This window comes from Corvus hawaiiensis, chromosome 3 (assembly GCF_020740725.1).
Source record: "Corvus hawaiiensis isolate bCorHaw1 chromosome 3, bCorHaw1.pri.cur, whole genome shotgun sequence".
In the NCBI taxonomy this organism is placed as follows: domain Eukaryota; kingdom Metazoa; phylum Chordata; class Aves; order Passeriformes; family Corvidae; genus Corvus; species Corvus hawaiiensis.
The window spans coordinates 56,425,348-56,442,643 of NC_063215.1; the positions used below are offsets into that span (position 1 = coordinate 56,425,348).

Here is a 17,296-nt window from a genome sequence, read left to right on the forward strand (position 1 = left end):
TTCAACGTCAGGTTTTTAATATCTTCATCACATGGTCTGTATCATGGACAATACACACACTTTATCATAAACAGAACTTTAATACTTTATAATTTACTTTCCTTAACAATAATATATTTCAAAGTTAAAAATTAAATTATACATGTGCTTTCCTAAAATTCCTACACACTGTCCCTGTTTATTAAAAATATATGGAAAAATTTTTCCTATAATCTTCCTGTAAAGCAATGTGGTGGTTTGAATTTCTTCATCTGCCATTAGTTAGTTGTCAGGTGTAATTTTTTGCCTTATTTGCCTTCAAAGCCAACCTGAATCACTCTGAAAAGGACACTCAAGCACTTAGCTGTACCATTAATTTTCATGGAAAAAGGCACTTTGAGGGGAAAAAAAAAGGTGCAGCTTCAAGGTAACAGCAAGACATCAATTTTCTGTGTTTGAAATTAACATAATGTTTTACATAATGATCCTCTCTGCTGATCATTAAAATAACATAGTTACCTCGGCAACTGGAACAGTCTGCAAATGTTATCTAGTGATACATAACACATTCTAAAAATACATACAACAAATAAAGTCTGAAACATTATCATTTGGAGGAAATTTTTTTTAAATAAAATTACCTTCTGGTCTAAGCAGATTTTTGTGAGAAAATTTCAGTTCAATACAACTTTATTTTTATTCAAAACTGACTTTACTTGCTCAAAACTTGAAGACCTGATGTCGTTTCATTTCCTGACAATGGAAAAACAGTAGTTTCTTTTCAATTAAAATTTTCATTTTTCTAAAAATGTTTCAATGGCAAATGATCAGGAAATAAAACTTATTTCTAAAGCAAGGGTCAAATGCTTAAAAAACTTCTGTAAAACATAGCATACCACATAATTGACTGATGAATTCAGGGGATCTAGTGAGTTCACCGCTTTAGATCTGAATGTCTGCACTGTCATTGCTGGTACCCTTGTGAGTCTGTCCTGAACAACTGAGATCTAATGGTACTGAAATGAACCAACATTGACAACCTTCACCTTTTTTCTTTTTCAAGGAAAACTCAATCAGCTGTGTTCACTGATGGTTTTGGGTGTCTTAAAGTGAATTTTTGTGTATCATTGATTTACTGAAAAGTTTTCCCAGGACTAGCTACCAGCACATCTCCCAGTAGAATGGAAAATTGCTCCAAGGTAGGTAAATTGGTTCATCTCCTTTAAGTTCTCTTTCATTCTTCATGAGTACTGAAGCTGCTACATTCTTGAAACACCTTCTTCCCTCTGCCTTTGCCACTCACTGCCTGCCTTTCTCTCTCCTGGGAGTGTACAAAGGAATACTCCAACTTCTGTAGGGTTTGCTATAATTTTCCAGAGAAGTTGTGTTAAAACAATCCCTTCGAATTCAGATTATTTTTAAATACTAAATTTGAAGTAATGTAAATATAATTTGCTGTTGAATTTGCTTGTGTAATTTGGCTAATATCTACAAATTCTTTCAGTTCATACCATATGGGGTATCAAACACATTGATCTTTTCTGTCAATTTTCATGTTACTTCTTTGTGTGGAATCCCAAGAAGGTTTACAAAGTTTATCAAAGCACTTTTTTCAGTAAATTTTAAGAGCTATTGATCTAGAGGTAATTTGAATTGAGAAGTTTCTGAAGACTGCTAGGAAATTGGTAATTCTTAATGTATTTGAACATTTTTCCACAACCCATGGGGTTTTTTAAATATTTCTCCTTTGGATGTTGAAAATCTGGTGACAACATATGTCTGAGAGAGCTTCTGGATACATATAAATGGTCCTTTTATAGGGTATTGTTCCAACAGAGATAACAGGATCTTTGCTTTGGAGGCAGGAGTCAGCCCTTTGTTTACAGATCTTTTTGCAAGTGCACAGTAAATAATCTCCTATTAGGATTTATTTTCACTAGAATGTAAGGAACAAAAATGGCTGCAACTGTCTTTATTTTAGGACAACAGCAAGGATGTAACATAATTTGCAGCTTCCTTACAGGCTCCAGTTTCAACCATTCATCCTTTCATCTGAGTGCAACTGTTTTCTAGGGGTTGGCCACCTGAAAAGATTGGGACCAAGGCCTTTCCTCAGGTTTTCAATTTGGAATTTGGTGTCATAGTGTTGCTTCCCAAATCCCCAGTCCAAGCCCATGCCATGCTTCATGTCAGGGCAACACCTAGGCACATATCTTTCTTTTCTTTCACCCTTGTTGGCAGAGGAAACTTGAGTGTACAAACTGGAAGAGGACTGCAAGGTATTCCTTTTGTTCCCTGAATTGGAGAATGGATGGGTAGGACCTAAGTCCATCATGGAGCATGCTTGCCCTACAAAACAGGCATAATTATCCTGGTGCATCTGAAGAGCGACTGTAAAGGGATCAATATCAATCTCCTTGAGCAGAGAAGAGGTTGGGACATAGCCTCACACTAAAACTTTTAAAGCCAATAATAAAGGTATTAATTACACCACCAAATTTTATAACCATTCCTAAGACCTTTATCCTCTCTGACATCTAATGAGAGAGTGCATGCTGTCTGGGGCCATGATTAGCTCACAAAAAAAAAGAGAGATTAAAGTATTAGACATTACTGAGCAGATGGATCATTACACAGAATCTTAAGCCAAGAAATAAATATTCCAAGTACGTCACATTTGGAAGATAAAAAAATATTTAAATAAGTCTTTAAATACCTGTGGAGATTAGCAATGATCTAACTTTATGGTGTGTCAACACACATACCAGATAATGAAATAAAGAATATATAAGGCTTTCACATCTTTTCTCAGTTTAACAAAGCTCACTTGGGCAAAAGACTGGGCCACAGGAATCCCGTGCATGAATATCCAACGTAGAAAACTGCAGGTGAATCATCTACATTGCTGGTAATCCAGTATTATTCATACTGTGTTTCTTGTATTTATTGGTGCCCCAGTTGTTGGTATTTTTAGGAATACAGAAATAATGAGTACTGTAGGGTTTTATTTTGCTTGCTTTTTAAAGTTTGAATACAAAAGAGATGGAAATGTTGATCAAGCAATTTACAGAGCTGGAAAAAGGACAGGCTTAGTTTGCAATAACCAACTCTTTGCTCCATTAGGAAATTATAAGTATTTAACCTATATTCTTGCAAAAATGCCAACTAAAAACCATAATGTTTCCTGTACTCCTTAGTTTGATATTTGGCTGTTTTTACGTTAGTTTGTTGCTCCCAGAGCAAGGTTTGTTTGGTTTTTTGGTATTTTTTTTGGCATTAGCTACTTTGCAAGGCATTAGCCCAGGGATACATGCTCAGAGTCTCATCTGCCCTCCTTCTCCCCCCCCCCCCCCCCCCGCCGTTTCACTTACATTCTTTGTTACAAGAAAGACACTTCACCATTTGGAACAAGGATGAATTCAGAGCCCTTTAGAGAGAGGGCTGAACCAAGAAGAACTATAATCTGTCTCAGTAGGTGGTTGGACATGATGAAAAGGAGTTTCTTGCCTCTGAAAAGAAATCTTAAAATGACTCTAAGTATGGTATTATTAAGATATGCTATTTGTGTACTGTTCCATTGATTTCTGTTTGCAACTTCTAATCCTCTTCCCTGAAAACTCTGCCTGGAAGTGGATGAAGTCCCCATCTGCTTGTAAGGTTTTCTAGATTGATTACACCCCCACTGATACCTGGGTATGTGCAAACTTGTGACTGCTAGGCTGTATCACAAGGGGTTAAATAACACTAAACCCACAACAACTAAATTAGACAATATTCATGTGACTGGCTGAGTCAGGGAGCAAAGAATTCTGAAAATCCTGGGGCAGGAGCCACAAGCACAATATCACAGGTTATGCTTGTAACTATGGACGTGGAGACCACCCATTTTAGAATCATGTTTACATCAGCAGAGAAACAGATTGCTGCTTACAAGTGGCATACGCGTCTCATGTCATCAGACTCCAGTGCCACAAGTTCAGTCTGCAGATTTTTTTCTTTTTCACTGATCTTGTCTTATTCTGTCTTCTCATTTATTGCTTTCATGTGCCTTTTTTCCAAACACATGTCCCTGTTGTTGTTTTCTCTGTTTTCCTTCCGCTTTCTGTAGCACTCTTTTCTTGCTGTCTTCAGCAGGTCTGCTGGGAAGCATATACAATGTCCTTTGTCTCCTCCAGCAGCTCTTCTTTCCCACCTTGACTGTCTTGACTGTTATCAGTTAGTCACATGCAAGTTGTTCAAGTGGGACACTTAAGTTTTGTTCCAGAAACAGCCAGGTTTGTCATATTCAAAAGTACTGTTTTGGTACCTCAGTTAGGAATCACACAGATATTATATCTGAAGGCTTCAAACCAGGTAATGGCCACACACAGATACAGCTCATGTTGCTTAAATGATTAAAATTTATTGCACAATATGAAATTTGCCTACACTTTAACATAAGGTGTAATATTTACCATTGGATGCAACATAAAAGTGATGGAAAAAATGAAATAAATAATGTTGAAATTGTCTCACAATTCCATATCTGAAAGTAGTGCAAAAACCTAATGACCCTTTAGTAGCTGGACTAATGCTTTTGATCCTTGACAGAGGTCTTGCTGTGATTGGTTTTCTACTACTGCTTAATTGTATGTGCTTTGAAGAAATACTGGGACTAAAACACTCTTCATATTAGTCTGAAGGTATTTCTTGCTGGTGATTTAAGATTTTAAATAGAAAATAAAGGTTTAAAATGTTAAGACTGGGTGGCTAAAAGCTGCAGCTGGGCTGACACATCTAGAGGAAAATCCTGTCAGGTTAAAAATAGAAACATGTTCACCGCGTGGATTAACTTTATATCTAATCCACTCCTGTTCTGCCACATGGTACACTACCTACACACACAAACTCTGTGAGGAAGAGAACAGAGGTACAAATTTATGTTAGACCTTACTTCCTTCCCATCCATTTCTATAGTTCTGAAATGAAACAAACCTAGAAGAAGTGTCCAAACATTTTCCAAACTATGGTATCAGTTATCTGCACAGTAATGTTTCTGAAGATTTGCAAGTCAATTAATTCACTTTTCAGAATCACCCCTTCTGACTTCAGTATGCAGTGTATTATGCTGAAAAACTTCTAAAAGTCTACATCTATTCAGTGCTATGGATTTACATATTTGGTTTGTCTCTAAAATGACTTACATATCTATGCTTAATGAGAAGCAAACTCCTTCTTTTGGGAGTCTCCTCAGAGGTGCTTCTCACTGTACATGTACTTTCAGTACTGACACGTAATTGAAAATTTTAGAACTTGCAATACATTTTAAGATGTTTGATTTGATCAACAGGGGACTGGTTCTTCAGAGGCATTATCTGTTGAGTGAGATTAAGGCAAATGCAACATTTAGCACTCCTATGCAAACAGCAAATTAGTCTATCTCTCCCAAGCAAACAGCAGTTGAAATCCAGTCACTGGATTTCATATTTAAGACTAAGTTGCCTTCTCACAATTTTCCTGTTACAACTTTGTTATGATTGAAGATATAAAAAAGAAATTGAAGCCACTACTACGATTGGTTTGTTGTTTTTAATTACCACTACCCATAAACCCCCACTTTGGCCACTGGTATCTGGGGAAGAAAGAACGATATCTAGAAAAGTGTCTGTCAGTAGCATTTTCCTTTCCTCCTTTCAGCACAGCCAGACCATGAATGGGTCGTTAGCGAAATTGAGAATAGCCTGAAGCTTTTGTAGAAAACATTTGGCTGTAGCATCCTTGGAAGCAAGAGGGTCAGCCCAACATTAGGGATTGTATGTCTGCCTGCCGTTGTCTTGCGCAGCTTCTAAGTGAGGGCTTTAAGATGGAATGAGGTGCAGTGGTATGTGCTGTTCAACAATTCTGCTTTGACAGGAGTTTGTCAGTAAAGGCTGCTTTAAACCTACACTGATTTATGCCAGATAAGGTGACTTTAAAGTTTTGCAGTGCTTGTGAGAGGTCAGACAGCAGCCTAAATTAGAGTCAGTATTTCATAAAATACAACAGGTAACAGGAACCCTGAAAGCATTACATTCAAACAAATGTTTTCCTTCTCCTTGTACAACTTTGCAGGAGTGTTGCATCATTGCTCTAATCCGCCTTATGGCTTATTGGTTTTTTAAAAAGAGACAGTGTATCTAATTACTTGATTAATGAAAAACGTACATGCAAAAGCTGAAAGTGATGACATTGCCAAAAAACATAAGATACCAGAAGTCTGGTAAGCTAAGTATTAACCTTACAATTAGATAGTTGCTAACTTCAACTCATTTTAATTACATTGATTAATGAAACAATAGAATTCATATACATATAAAGGCAAGTTCTAATATTCCTTTTCAAAAATCATCTAGAATGGGGTAAATGAAGTTGTCTTTGAACAAGCAGTATGCCAAAATCTGTCCTCCACAAATCATTGAAATGACTCCACATCCTGAAAGACAAGATATGGCTCATTTGTATGAATTTTTATAGTGGAATACAAACTTTATGATAAAACTTTAAACCAGCATTCTATCTTAATTTTTTTTTTAAAAATGGCCTTCCTACTTAAACATCTTGCCCGAGGCTTTAACTATTCACAAAGATATCAGTCCCAGCAGCTGCTAATGCAAAACCAGTTGTAGGACAGGGAATTTATTTGTCTCTCTCCATCATTTAGGAATTTATTGCTGTTGTTGATCCTTGTTATCCATCATATAAGAAAGAAGAACAGAAGCCAGTGCTTTTCCCTTAACTACTTTTGTTCAAGATAATCTACTTTTCATGTAAAAATCTATGCTGCTAATTTTACAGAAAATTAAGCATTCAGAAATGTAGGTTTGCCATTCACTTTGAGGAAACTAAAATTTATCTCATCTATCATAAGTACCAGTACAGTACATAATGTTTATAAAACTTGCCTCTGAAGGTACCTGCTTTTTTCCATTGATTATAAAGGGTATAAAGAAAGACTAGTTTGGACAGCTGTCCTTTTGATGCCTGAATTGAGATAGTTTGATTAGTCAGGACTTTATCATGACTTATTTTAAGTCATGTGTCCACTGTTTGTTTGCAAGACTAATGTAAGCTGAGCACATTCTGGCCTTAAAAAAGAGGATTTTTTACAGGTTAGGGAAATCCTAGTCCACCATTATTTACCTGTGTCCTTAAAAGAAGTATGAATGAAAAGCCTATATTTTTTCTTTAAATGCTGACAATTCTCAAATTAATGAGGGAACAGATATTTAATAGAAACAATTCATACTATGAGTACTGATTTTCTACATTTTGGCAACTTAAACTTTGAAGAATGTAGTTATACCTAATGCCAGCCACCAGTGTAACATCAGGGGGAACTCAGACATAACTGCAAGAAGAAGAAAAATAGAAATGTAAATTTTAAAACAGTAAGAATGGGGACATGTAAGCAGTGCACTATGTTATCAAAGGTCTGCTTAGTTATGTTTCATAGATTATATATTTTACATATATTGAAATGGCAAATGTCCTGACCAGCACCTGCCCTGGCCACACCCAAGCTGACCCATGTCCCCATTGTGTGATAACTGCAGGGCCATTCTATGACACCGTATTGCCTCCCCCAAGGAAAGCTGACAGAGGTAGTAAAGGGGACTGGGAGGCACACTGCATGTGCTGACAGCTCAAGGTCAGCCAGCAGAGGTTTGGTTGGCCATCTGAAAAAAGCAATGATAAATCTGGGGTTGTTTGGACATCAAGATGCATCATTCAATATAATGACAGAAGATAACTCCCTGTATAAATTATGTACAAACAGGGGTTTTTTGTAGTTTTTTTAAATTCCTTGATTTAAATACAAAAATTATTAATGAGGAATAACAGTAGTTTAAATTCCAGAAAATCAAATTCAGTAAATGAGAAATTATGTATAATTTTTAAAGATAAAATCTCTGTGGGTCTTTGGTTTAATTCGTCAGGGAACCAGGGAATCTCCCATCTGTATAAAGTGCCAAAAGACAAATGGACAATGCAATGGAAAATGGAAGATTAATTACTATACAGTAGGGAGGGAGTCCTAATTTGTCAAAACTATTTTTGTTTTTCTAAATTCTAGAATAAACATATTAAGCTCAATGTTTTAAGAGGAAAGAATCCTCAGATGGGCTCTGTCAAGGATGGAGTTAAAATATATTTCCTAATTAGCCATAGAAACATTCTGCTAAACAGCATGAGAAGAGGGAGCAGATTACTAGGTGCTGGCAAAAAGAGATGATGAGTCTCATTTACAGCAGCTAATTATTTTCCTTTTCTTTACTTTAAGGGGAAGAGTTTTGTGGGGGACAAAGGAGTTTCATGGTAGAATGCTTCACTTTCCTCATTGAGATTTAGTTCAAATGGTCTAACTTAAAACCTTTGCAATGACTTTACTGAAGCAAAACCCCTTTTTACTCTGAACTTGAGCTAAAGTGTTAATTACTATTTCTTAAAGGGTCCAGACATGAACAACTGTTAATGTCTTGATTTGAAAAAAACACACCTCCCAGATGCAGAAATTGTATCTAGGCTGGATCTGTTTGTAATGAAGTATTAGAATATGAATTAAACCTCTGGTTTTTTAATAAGAATATAATGGTTTAAAATTCTGCAACAAATCCAGAATTAAGTTTTAAATGGGAGGATTTAAATAGAGGCATGAGTCAAATGGATGGAAAATAGAGATATATATTTATTTAGCTTTAGGGAAAATTAAGTTAGTCCAGTAATATGTTAGATGAATCATAGTGAATTTGTCCTTCAACTTGTGATACTATGCAAATATTTAGCAGTAAACCTACTTACCAACTGAAGTTACGATGATATGAATAATAGTAACTGTTACAGCATAATCCCAAACCCATTCTTCCACAACCAGAGCAAACAGCAGACCACAAAGGAAGAAAGTTATTTCCAAGGATATCGCAAGAACTGTAAATGAAAATAGGATATTTTCACCAAATATGATTTTGAAAAAGCTCTTCTCATATTCAAAATTATAGCAATAAGAAGTTAAAATACCTGAGATAGCAGATTTTCTTACAAGATCACTGAGTTCAGTTTTTGGCCCCTCACTACAAGACAGACGTTGAGGTGCTGGAGCATGTCCAGAGCAGGGCAACAGAGCTGTGGAAGGGTCTGGAATACAAGTCCTTTGAGGAGCAGCTGAGGGAGCTGGGGGTGTCGAGAAGCCTGGAGAAGAGGAGGCTCAAGGGGACCTTATTGCTCTCTACAGCTACCTGAAAGGAGGCTGTAGCCAGGTGGGCGTCAGCTTCTTCTCCTGAGTAACAAGTGATAGGAGGAGTGGAAACGGCCATAAGTTGTACCAGGGGAGGTTTAGATAGGATATTAGGAAATTTTTTTTTCACAGAAAGGGTTGTAAAATTTTGGAACTGCCCATGGGAGTGGTGGAGTCTCCATCTCTGGAAGTGTCTAAAAAAGAGTGTGGATATGATACTTGAGGACATGGTTTAATGGTGAATGTGAACATGGTGGTGGTGCCTTGTTGATGGTTGGACTTGACCTTAAAGGTCTTTTCCAACCTGGATGGTTCTGTGATTCTATGATTCTATGAAATATTATGCTTATGTTTTCATTACAAAGATGATTTTTAAGTTTGCCACAGACATCTGCATGGGCTGTATCCTGGTTTGCCTGTAGACTTTAAAATGTTACATATTTTACGTAAAAACATGTAATAACAGGATTGTGACCAGTGATAGGACTATGACTGATTTATATTACCTAGAGGAGAAATTTATTGAACATTTTCCTTAGGGACCATCCACAATCTTTGCATGTGGTGCCAAATAGATTTGTTTGATACTGACATAAGTAATCTTTTTCTCAAACAAAACAAAATTGTCTGGTTAAGGGATTATGTTTGGTAAGAAACTTCATAACTTCCTCCCTTCATTGTATCATATATTTATATGGTATATACAAATATACCAAAATATCTACATCTATCTCTCTCTCTATATATATATGTATCTATCTCAGAACAATTTAAAGACAAGACATAGAAGGGGAGATAGAGCAGAGAGCCTACAAGGTGAGCAGAGGCAAAGCATCCCTACAAGCAGGAGCCTGGCTTTTCTTGGTGCTGATAGCTGTGTGGCTATATGGGATAGCAGGGGCTTGAATGGAAAATATGTGATGTCTCTTCTAGCTTTAGTCCTGAATTCACATACAGCAGGCCATAAACCTGAGTTTGTAATTCAGTTAATTGTCGATCTAAACGCAATTTGTTCTTCTTTTTAAGTACACGGGCATATAAAAGTAACATTTTTATTGGAATTATTTATTTTTCCTACTGTTGCAATAACATAATCTCTATGATTGCTGTAGCTGACAGTAGAGAGACCATATTTCTTTTTTTTCACTCAATATAAAGAGTGAAATTTACTTTGGCAGCATTTTGTGCCCTTCAATTTTATTCTTTTATTTAGAGGGTCTATTACTCCCTACGGTATGATGGATCTTTCAATGAGTATTTTAAACAATTGTAAGAAAAATAAGAAAAATATAACTGGAAAAACCTCATGTGGTTAGGAAAGTGGGAAATAACAATTACTGTTTCACAATGCATTATAGTATTTTTTATTATATTTCATGAATATAGAATCCCTTTAAATTATGCCACTAATTTTGTTATTTAGAAAGTGTGTTTGATTAGTCAAATGCTCTGGAAACTTTTTTAAAAACCGGTCCAGAAAGAATACCTCACCTCTGAGCTGATTTCCATCTTTATTTTGAGGTTATCTTAAGACAGAATTCTGTTTTAACAGGAATGAGTGAAACTCTTGAGTAAACTAACTCTCATTTGCAACATCATTCAGACATCTATATTGTGATTCTATGCCCTTAGATTTTAAACAGTTGCTCTTATGTGTTTCCATGTTGTTTTCATGGACAGACAGAAAGGAGGATGGAATGCTATGACATAGTATGATATAGCTGCTGTGTTTGGCATATAAACATGTTGCATCAAACTAACTGATAAAATTTTCTGGGGAAAAAATCATATTGACATGTAGTAATTACATTTGGACCCTGAAAAGTAATTCTAATGGAATATACTTTAATTTTCTTTTCCACTGCGATAACATAAATGTTCTTTCTTCATCTGGAATCAGTATTGACACTGCACAAACATCCATGCATTTTTATTACTCTTTTTAACCTACAAGGTAACCAATTTACTTTTCAGCTTTGCGTATTTTATTGACAGATTATGAGGTTTGCCTTTGTAAAATAGATTACAAATCTGGTAAAATTTTATGTATGCATGTAACTTTTTAGGAATGACAGTTTAGATAAAAAGAATATATGTTGAGAGATTCAGACAAATTGCAGAAATTTGTATTAGGATACATAAAGATACATTTAGGGATTGAGCTACAATCAAATCTTGATATTTTAATGCCCACTGTATTCAAGCATTACCAAAGCAAAATTGCCATTAGTTGAATGTGACCTGTTTCTCAGATCTGGATCCAGTGATTCATAAGAAATTTGCTGCAGTATGAAAATTAAATTAAACAACTTTGTGGAGGAACTTGATGTAGAATAGGTAATTGTTCTGCAATGAAAATGAAACTTCCTGGCAAAGCAGAACATTTTCTTCTGATGATGCAAGATCAGAAGAAGAACTCAACAAAAAGCCTAAAAATCACTTGAATGTTAAGTAGCAATACAGAAATGAGAAGTGCTGGCAAGATGCATAAACATTTAATTGCTGTGTAGTTAAAATACAGAAATCATTGGTATTATGAAAACAGCTTTAAAATACTGTCCATTGGAAGACAAGTTTACATCCACATACAATATATTTTATTGACTGAGGGGAAAAAAAGAGAAACAAACTTCAGTTACCTAAATAATATGGATTAATCCATGAAGGATTTGTCTTAAAATCAAAAGGTGCCAAACCATCCAACATTTTAATCCTGTGGAAAAAAAAAGAATAAATTTAACCAGAAAATTTTAGTGATGTCTTAGTGATTATATGACATATTACGGGTGCTTTTAAATAGGATTTCTAATTGAATACTCTGGGTTTTTGCAAGCTCTCTAAGTCCCATTCTGAGTTGCACTTTTGCTCTTGCTCACTTTTATTTAAGATGTTTGGTGCTGTGCATGCTAATCAATACCTTCCTAAGGGGATATAATTTGTCTTTTTCATTGTATATAAAATCTTCATTTTCCTTTTTTTCATGTCATCTTTTCTCTTACGTTCATTAATTTACATTATGCAACTGCAAGGAAGAATATTAGAACCAACGTTTTATATTAGTTTTGAGCCTCCATTTGCCAATTTGTGCATTTGAAAGACAGTTCAGGTACAACAATTTAACTGAATTTCAAAGATATATTCACAGAATAACTGGGCCAGGATGTCTTCAGTCTGGATGCTTCCTTTAAACAAGCATATCTCTACCCGTGATATCCAGTTGCAGTATGCCAGCATATTAGACTAAAGACAGGGAAATCTTACCTGAATACTGCAAAGCACACAGATAGGACCACATAGTATACAGTGTAGAAAACTACTATGCATATCAACAGGTTCACCAGAACAACCTGAAAAAGGGCATAAGACAGTAAAACCTAAAGCCATGTCAACATCAGGCATTGTCAGAAAACAATTCTAGATTTCTATCAATCATAATGTGAAAAAAGTTTGTAAAATAAAATATTTAGGCAGAATTTTTGCTGTTGCTGATTACATAAATGTGCTAAAAGCTCTCTGGTACATTTCAGCTCCTAATGTGTGGCTACCATGTATGCCTTTGTTTTTATCATATATTATTGTATGCCTACTATATATATAATTTACAAGTGTTCCTAAAATGCAAAGGACATTTCTTGATAGTTATTAAGAAATTAAGAAGGTGCAAAGAAACTCAAAAGGGAGCTGATAGCTAGAAATGCTTGGGGTTTTTCTTCATTCAATAGGACTACAGCCCTAAAGAGGTCAATCTGTTTAGCTCCAAGGGATGATTTGATTATGATAGATAAGTACCTTCACAGGAAGAAAATACCAGGTACTTAAGGGCTCTTTAATCTATCAGAAAAGACTCAAGAAGTAAACAGCTACAAGTTCTAGCTAGACAAATTCGAAAGCTGCAGGAAGGACATCTTGAACTGTAAAGGTAATTACCCAATAGAACAAACTCCCTTTGGAAATAAGAGATTCTACTAAGCAGGTGCCTCTAAGGATGAAACCTCAACTCTAACATTCACTTCTGGCCTTAGTTCTTTTAGTGGTTGTGTGGTAGGTAATGTACTTGCAGAAGCATCCAACATTGACAGAAGTGGAAACACTGCAAATTTAGCAAACCACTTATTTTTATATTGCTAAATGTTGTAAAGTGATAAATATTGAATAGTGCATCTATCTCCCACAAGAGAAGAGAGTAAAGAGCTTTAAAGAGCTCTAATGCAACAGGAGAAAAACTCATAATGCCTGTACAAAACGGATATGTTTCAAAAAGAAAAAGTCTAGGACAGTCTTACTCTTTTCTTTTTCCCTTACATCAAAACAAAGCCAAGCAAAACCTGAGAACTATTAATCTCTTCAGCCACACTGGTTTGTGGGCTAAATACAGCTGCTTCGTACTGTCTGTATTCTTATTCGAAATGAAAATTGCCCAAATAACCCATTTGATCCCTTCCTTTCCACAGTGTGCACAATCACTGTGGTAATGGTAATTAACTACAATGTCATGTGTAAGTTTGGCAGCCGTGCTACCTCTTACTCCCCTGAACATAACTTCAAGCATTGGAAATTTAATGTTTGGCACATTTTTGGTTTGAATCTTTCTCGTTTCATTGCTCTGAGCAGTTGCACTTTTCCTGTAATTCCTCCTTTATCCATTGCCCCTCCTCTTGCAACTGTCTCTGTGAAGCCTTATCTGCCCTAGATGGAGATTGGTACAGTAATAAAAGTGGTGAGCCAGGACTGAAGGGAAAATCACAGAGCTGAAGGATGGCTCTGAGATGATGACCTATTGACCTGTAATTACAGTAGGCAAATTCCTAGCCTTGAAGTCAGTGACAAACTTTCACTGGCATCAAAGGCACAGTATTTTTCTCTTTGTACCCAGAATATTCTTAGCCCCTGTCTTAGGGATGTAGTGAGGTATTAGGTATAGTATGCTTTACTCACTTGAGTAGCCTAAGGATATTCATGCTACATGAAAATAAAAACACTGAAAAGTTTCCAGTTGTATCACATTCTACCCCGTTTTTTTTTATTTGACCTTGCCACAGAAATTTAAACATACATTTTTTTAATCTGAGAATACTTTTTATTTTCAATCTATTTTTCCCTTTCTAGATCTTCTGATATTTCAAAGTGAAAAACCCCACAAGTTAAAAGCTACAGGATTATTCATTATATGTCAAAACAACTTAAAGGAAGAATCTTAGGAAATCACTGGTGACATCAAATGTAAAATTTTATTAGACACTTCCAAGAATTATATCTCATAAGTGGAACAACATCACATATTTTCATATCCCTTTTATAAGATGTACTTTGCAGTACTTGCTACCAACACTATAGGATAAAATATCCTTTTAATTTGGGTTTTTTTAGGAAGAGAACATTGAAGAACAGTCTGTAAGAATGAAAGCAACAGCTCATTTCAGCCCTACAACAGTTGTCTAATTCTCTAATACTATCTGGTGACAAATACAACACTAAATAAACTCAATTCCTTTTACCTTGGTTTCAGCAGTTTTGACCTTGAGAGCCATGGACACATGACGAGTGAAAGAAAGTGCTGTTGCTATATTTCGTATGCCAACATTAGCAGGAAGAAGCAGCTGGTTTTCACCCCAAAAAACATTCTTATGGGTAAGTATAGGACAGGGTGAGGTGAGTTGATTGGATTAAACTGACTTGAGACAGAAGACATCTGTGAGCTAAATGTAAGCCGCTGAAGAGCAAAGAGAAAATCCTGCTTGCTCATGCAATGTTTGTACTTTTGTAGCTACAGTCAGCCAAAACACATCTATAATATAACTTGGCTACTTAGACATAACATTATTATTCTTTTCTACCTTTCAATTACTTTTTTTTCAGCATTCATGTGATCACAGTTCCTTTGGGTTATTGTAACTTCCTACTTTTAACTGTCTTTCACATTTTTTAGCATTAATTCTATTGACTATAGATGTGGAGTGGTACATTCTTCATGGTTTTTGCTAACATTTTTCTTCTGACTATCACTTTATTACATTAAGTATAAATCACATTAAATTAGGTATAATTCAGTTAAGAAATTCCAGATTTATGTCATGACTCTTCTTTCCCTGAACTCTATTTTGTTCCTTCAGTAGAATGAAATTTAGTGGTTTTTAGAGCACATCCAACTTCTACTGAGCAATTCCTTAATGGATTCAGTTTTGACTTTTTACAGGCACATTATGATTCAGTCTGCTGTGTTATTTGGAAAAAGAAGATGCTTCTGAAACTGAACCAAGAATGAACTTTTTTTTTTCTGCTGACACTAACATAATATGTGCAAATTTCATTAGGGTTTTTTATGCCTTTTTAGTCATACTAAATGAATGTTATCCAGTCTAAAATGCAGTCTGCACTCGGCATACAAGAGCTTTCACTCATAGATTTGATAGCTCCAGATTGTGAATACTGTCAGGGAAATTACTGGTAGTATTGTGTGAAATTCCTTCCTGTGCAAAAATACTAGCATGAAAATCTGTACATCAGTAAAGTCCTATTTTGAGAGCTGAAGGGATGACAAAGGAATATACTAAAACAAAATAAAATCCCCCCAAACTACATTGCTTAAACAGTTACAATAGTCACAAGTAGCAAATAAATGAAGAAATATTTACTTTAATAATTAAAAAAATATTTGAAAAGGAGCAAAAGGATTCATTTAAAGAGCACACTATCTACCCCAAAGAATCAGATGAAAACAGCCATGACCTAAAATTCATCTGCAGAAACTTTTTCAGTAGATATAACTGGCAAGATAATTGAAAAAGTAGTGGATTGCATTCATCTAAGATGACTATTAAACATAACAAGTGTTTACATTCACTGACTTCTTCACAAAGGGTCAATTTAACCAAAGACTGATGACCAAAACAAGGTCAACAAGTTTGACTGAAATGTAATGGAAGCTGTAGGCATGGATTTGTTGGGGATACTAAGAGGTTCTTCCCATTCCTATTGCACAGTTGAAAACTTTAAATACTCTGAGAGAACAGATAATATTGCTGTCGCACCCTTGCTTCAAGATTGTAAACATCTGAATTTTGGTAACCCAGTGAGCAGGAGCAAACCAAACGTGGAAGTGGCAGAAAGTGTGTGTCACCCAAACTACTGACTAAATTAATCAGTAGTGAATGTTAACTATAAAGATGTTGCTGTTAGCTACATGTGAAGATAATGGAAAAATGACTTTTTGTCTTTTTTGTTTTCTTAAAATTTACTGGATCAGTTGTAGGAAAAATGACAACTCCTATTCAGCAGAGAGAGACAAAAGACAAGTTTTAATAGAAGTTAAAATAAATTATCTACTCTGGTTTCAACAAGCCCTACCTTTTAATATACACTTTTTTTTTCTTTAAATCATTACACTTCAGAATTTTCTTAGGACTGTGAGGAAAAATAATGCTCCATTGCTTTTGAACCCGTGGAGTTTGTGCTAGTTTGCTTTATGGAAGCACATGGAAAACAGTTACTTAGATAGGATATCAGTACCTGATCCTCACATGCTTGACAATAGTTAATAAAAACTGTTATTTGACATTTGGCTGTACACACACACTTTCTTCATAGTGATATGTAATGGACAATATCTAAGAGACATTCGAAGAACCATAACAGCAGAAAATTGCAGAATGGAGGACACCTTTTGAAAGTAAAATTAAGGATACTTCTATAGGGCAGTAATTATTTTTAAGAATATGATAATGGCACCTAATAGTAGCAAGGCAGTACCTAGTTCCTGTCTGCTACCTGTGCCAGAACAAAAAGTCAAATGTAATAGTGAAACGTGAGGAAAACTTTATAAACCTTACAGCTAAGTTTGCTGCCAAAGCTTATTATTTTGGGTTTGTTTTTCTGGGTTTTGGCTTTTTTTAGAATGTTACCATTTACACCCACAATTTGTGATGCTGTCAAGTAGTATTGCAAAAATAATTAACAACAATTTTAAGAACTGTATCATACAGCCGTATTACAGGAACGGCTCATGGAAAAGAATAGGTAATTTGTGTTGCTGTTAAGCTGATTGTTTGCACTACAGCTCTGTGCCTTAAA

General features: G+C 35.4%; 1 protein-coding gene across 2 annotated transcripts; it reads right to left on the bottom strand.

The window, feature by feature from the left end:
- Positions 1 to 14,892, bottom strand: TMEM244 (transmembrane protein 244). Of its 2 annotated transcripts, none has more exons than XM_048299333.1 (6): positions 14,725 to 14,892; positions 12,491 to 12,576; positions 11,869 to 11,942; positions 8,797 to 8,922; positions 7,301 to 7,345; positions 1 to 6,430 (listed from the first exon to the last, which is right to left on the bottom strand). In XM_048299333.1, the coding sequence occupies exons 1-6, from the start codon at positions 14,755 to 14,757 to the stop codon at positions 6,336 to 6,338; spliced, it is 459 nt and encodes a 152-aa protein (XP_048155290.1). In that variant the 5' UTR covers positions 14,758 to 14,892; the 3' UTR covers positions 1 to 6,335. The 2 variants fall into 2 exon arrangements, with proteins under 2 accessions (XP_048155290.1, XP_048155289.1); XM_048299332.1 differs by having other exon boundaries at positions 12,491 to 12,603.
- Positions 14,893 to 17,296: the final 2,404 nt, after the last annotated feature.

Coding starts and splice junctions, on each gene's coding strand:
- TMEM244 (XM_048299332.1), bottom strand. CDS start 14,757: ATGGCTCTCAAGGTCAAAACTGCTGAAACCAAG. Junction 7,346..8,796: donor TATCATCGTAACTTCAGTTG/GTAAGTAGGTTT, acceptor TTCTTCTTGCAG/TTATGTCTGAGTTCCCCCTG. Junction 6,431..7,300: donor ACACTGGTGGCTGGCATTAG/GTATAACTACAT, acceptor CTTGTCTTTCAG/GATGTGGAGTCATTTCAATG.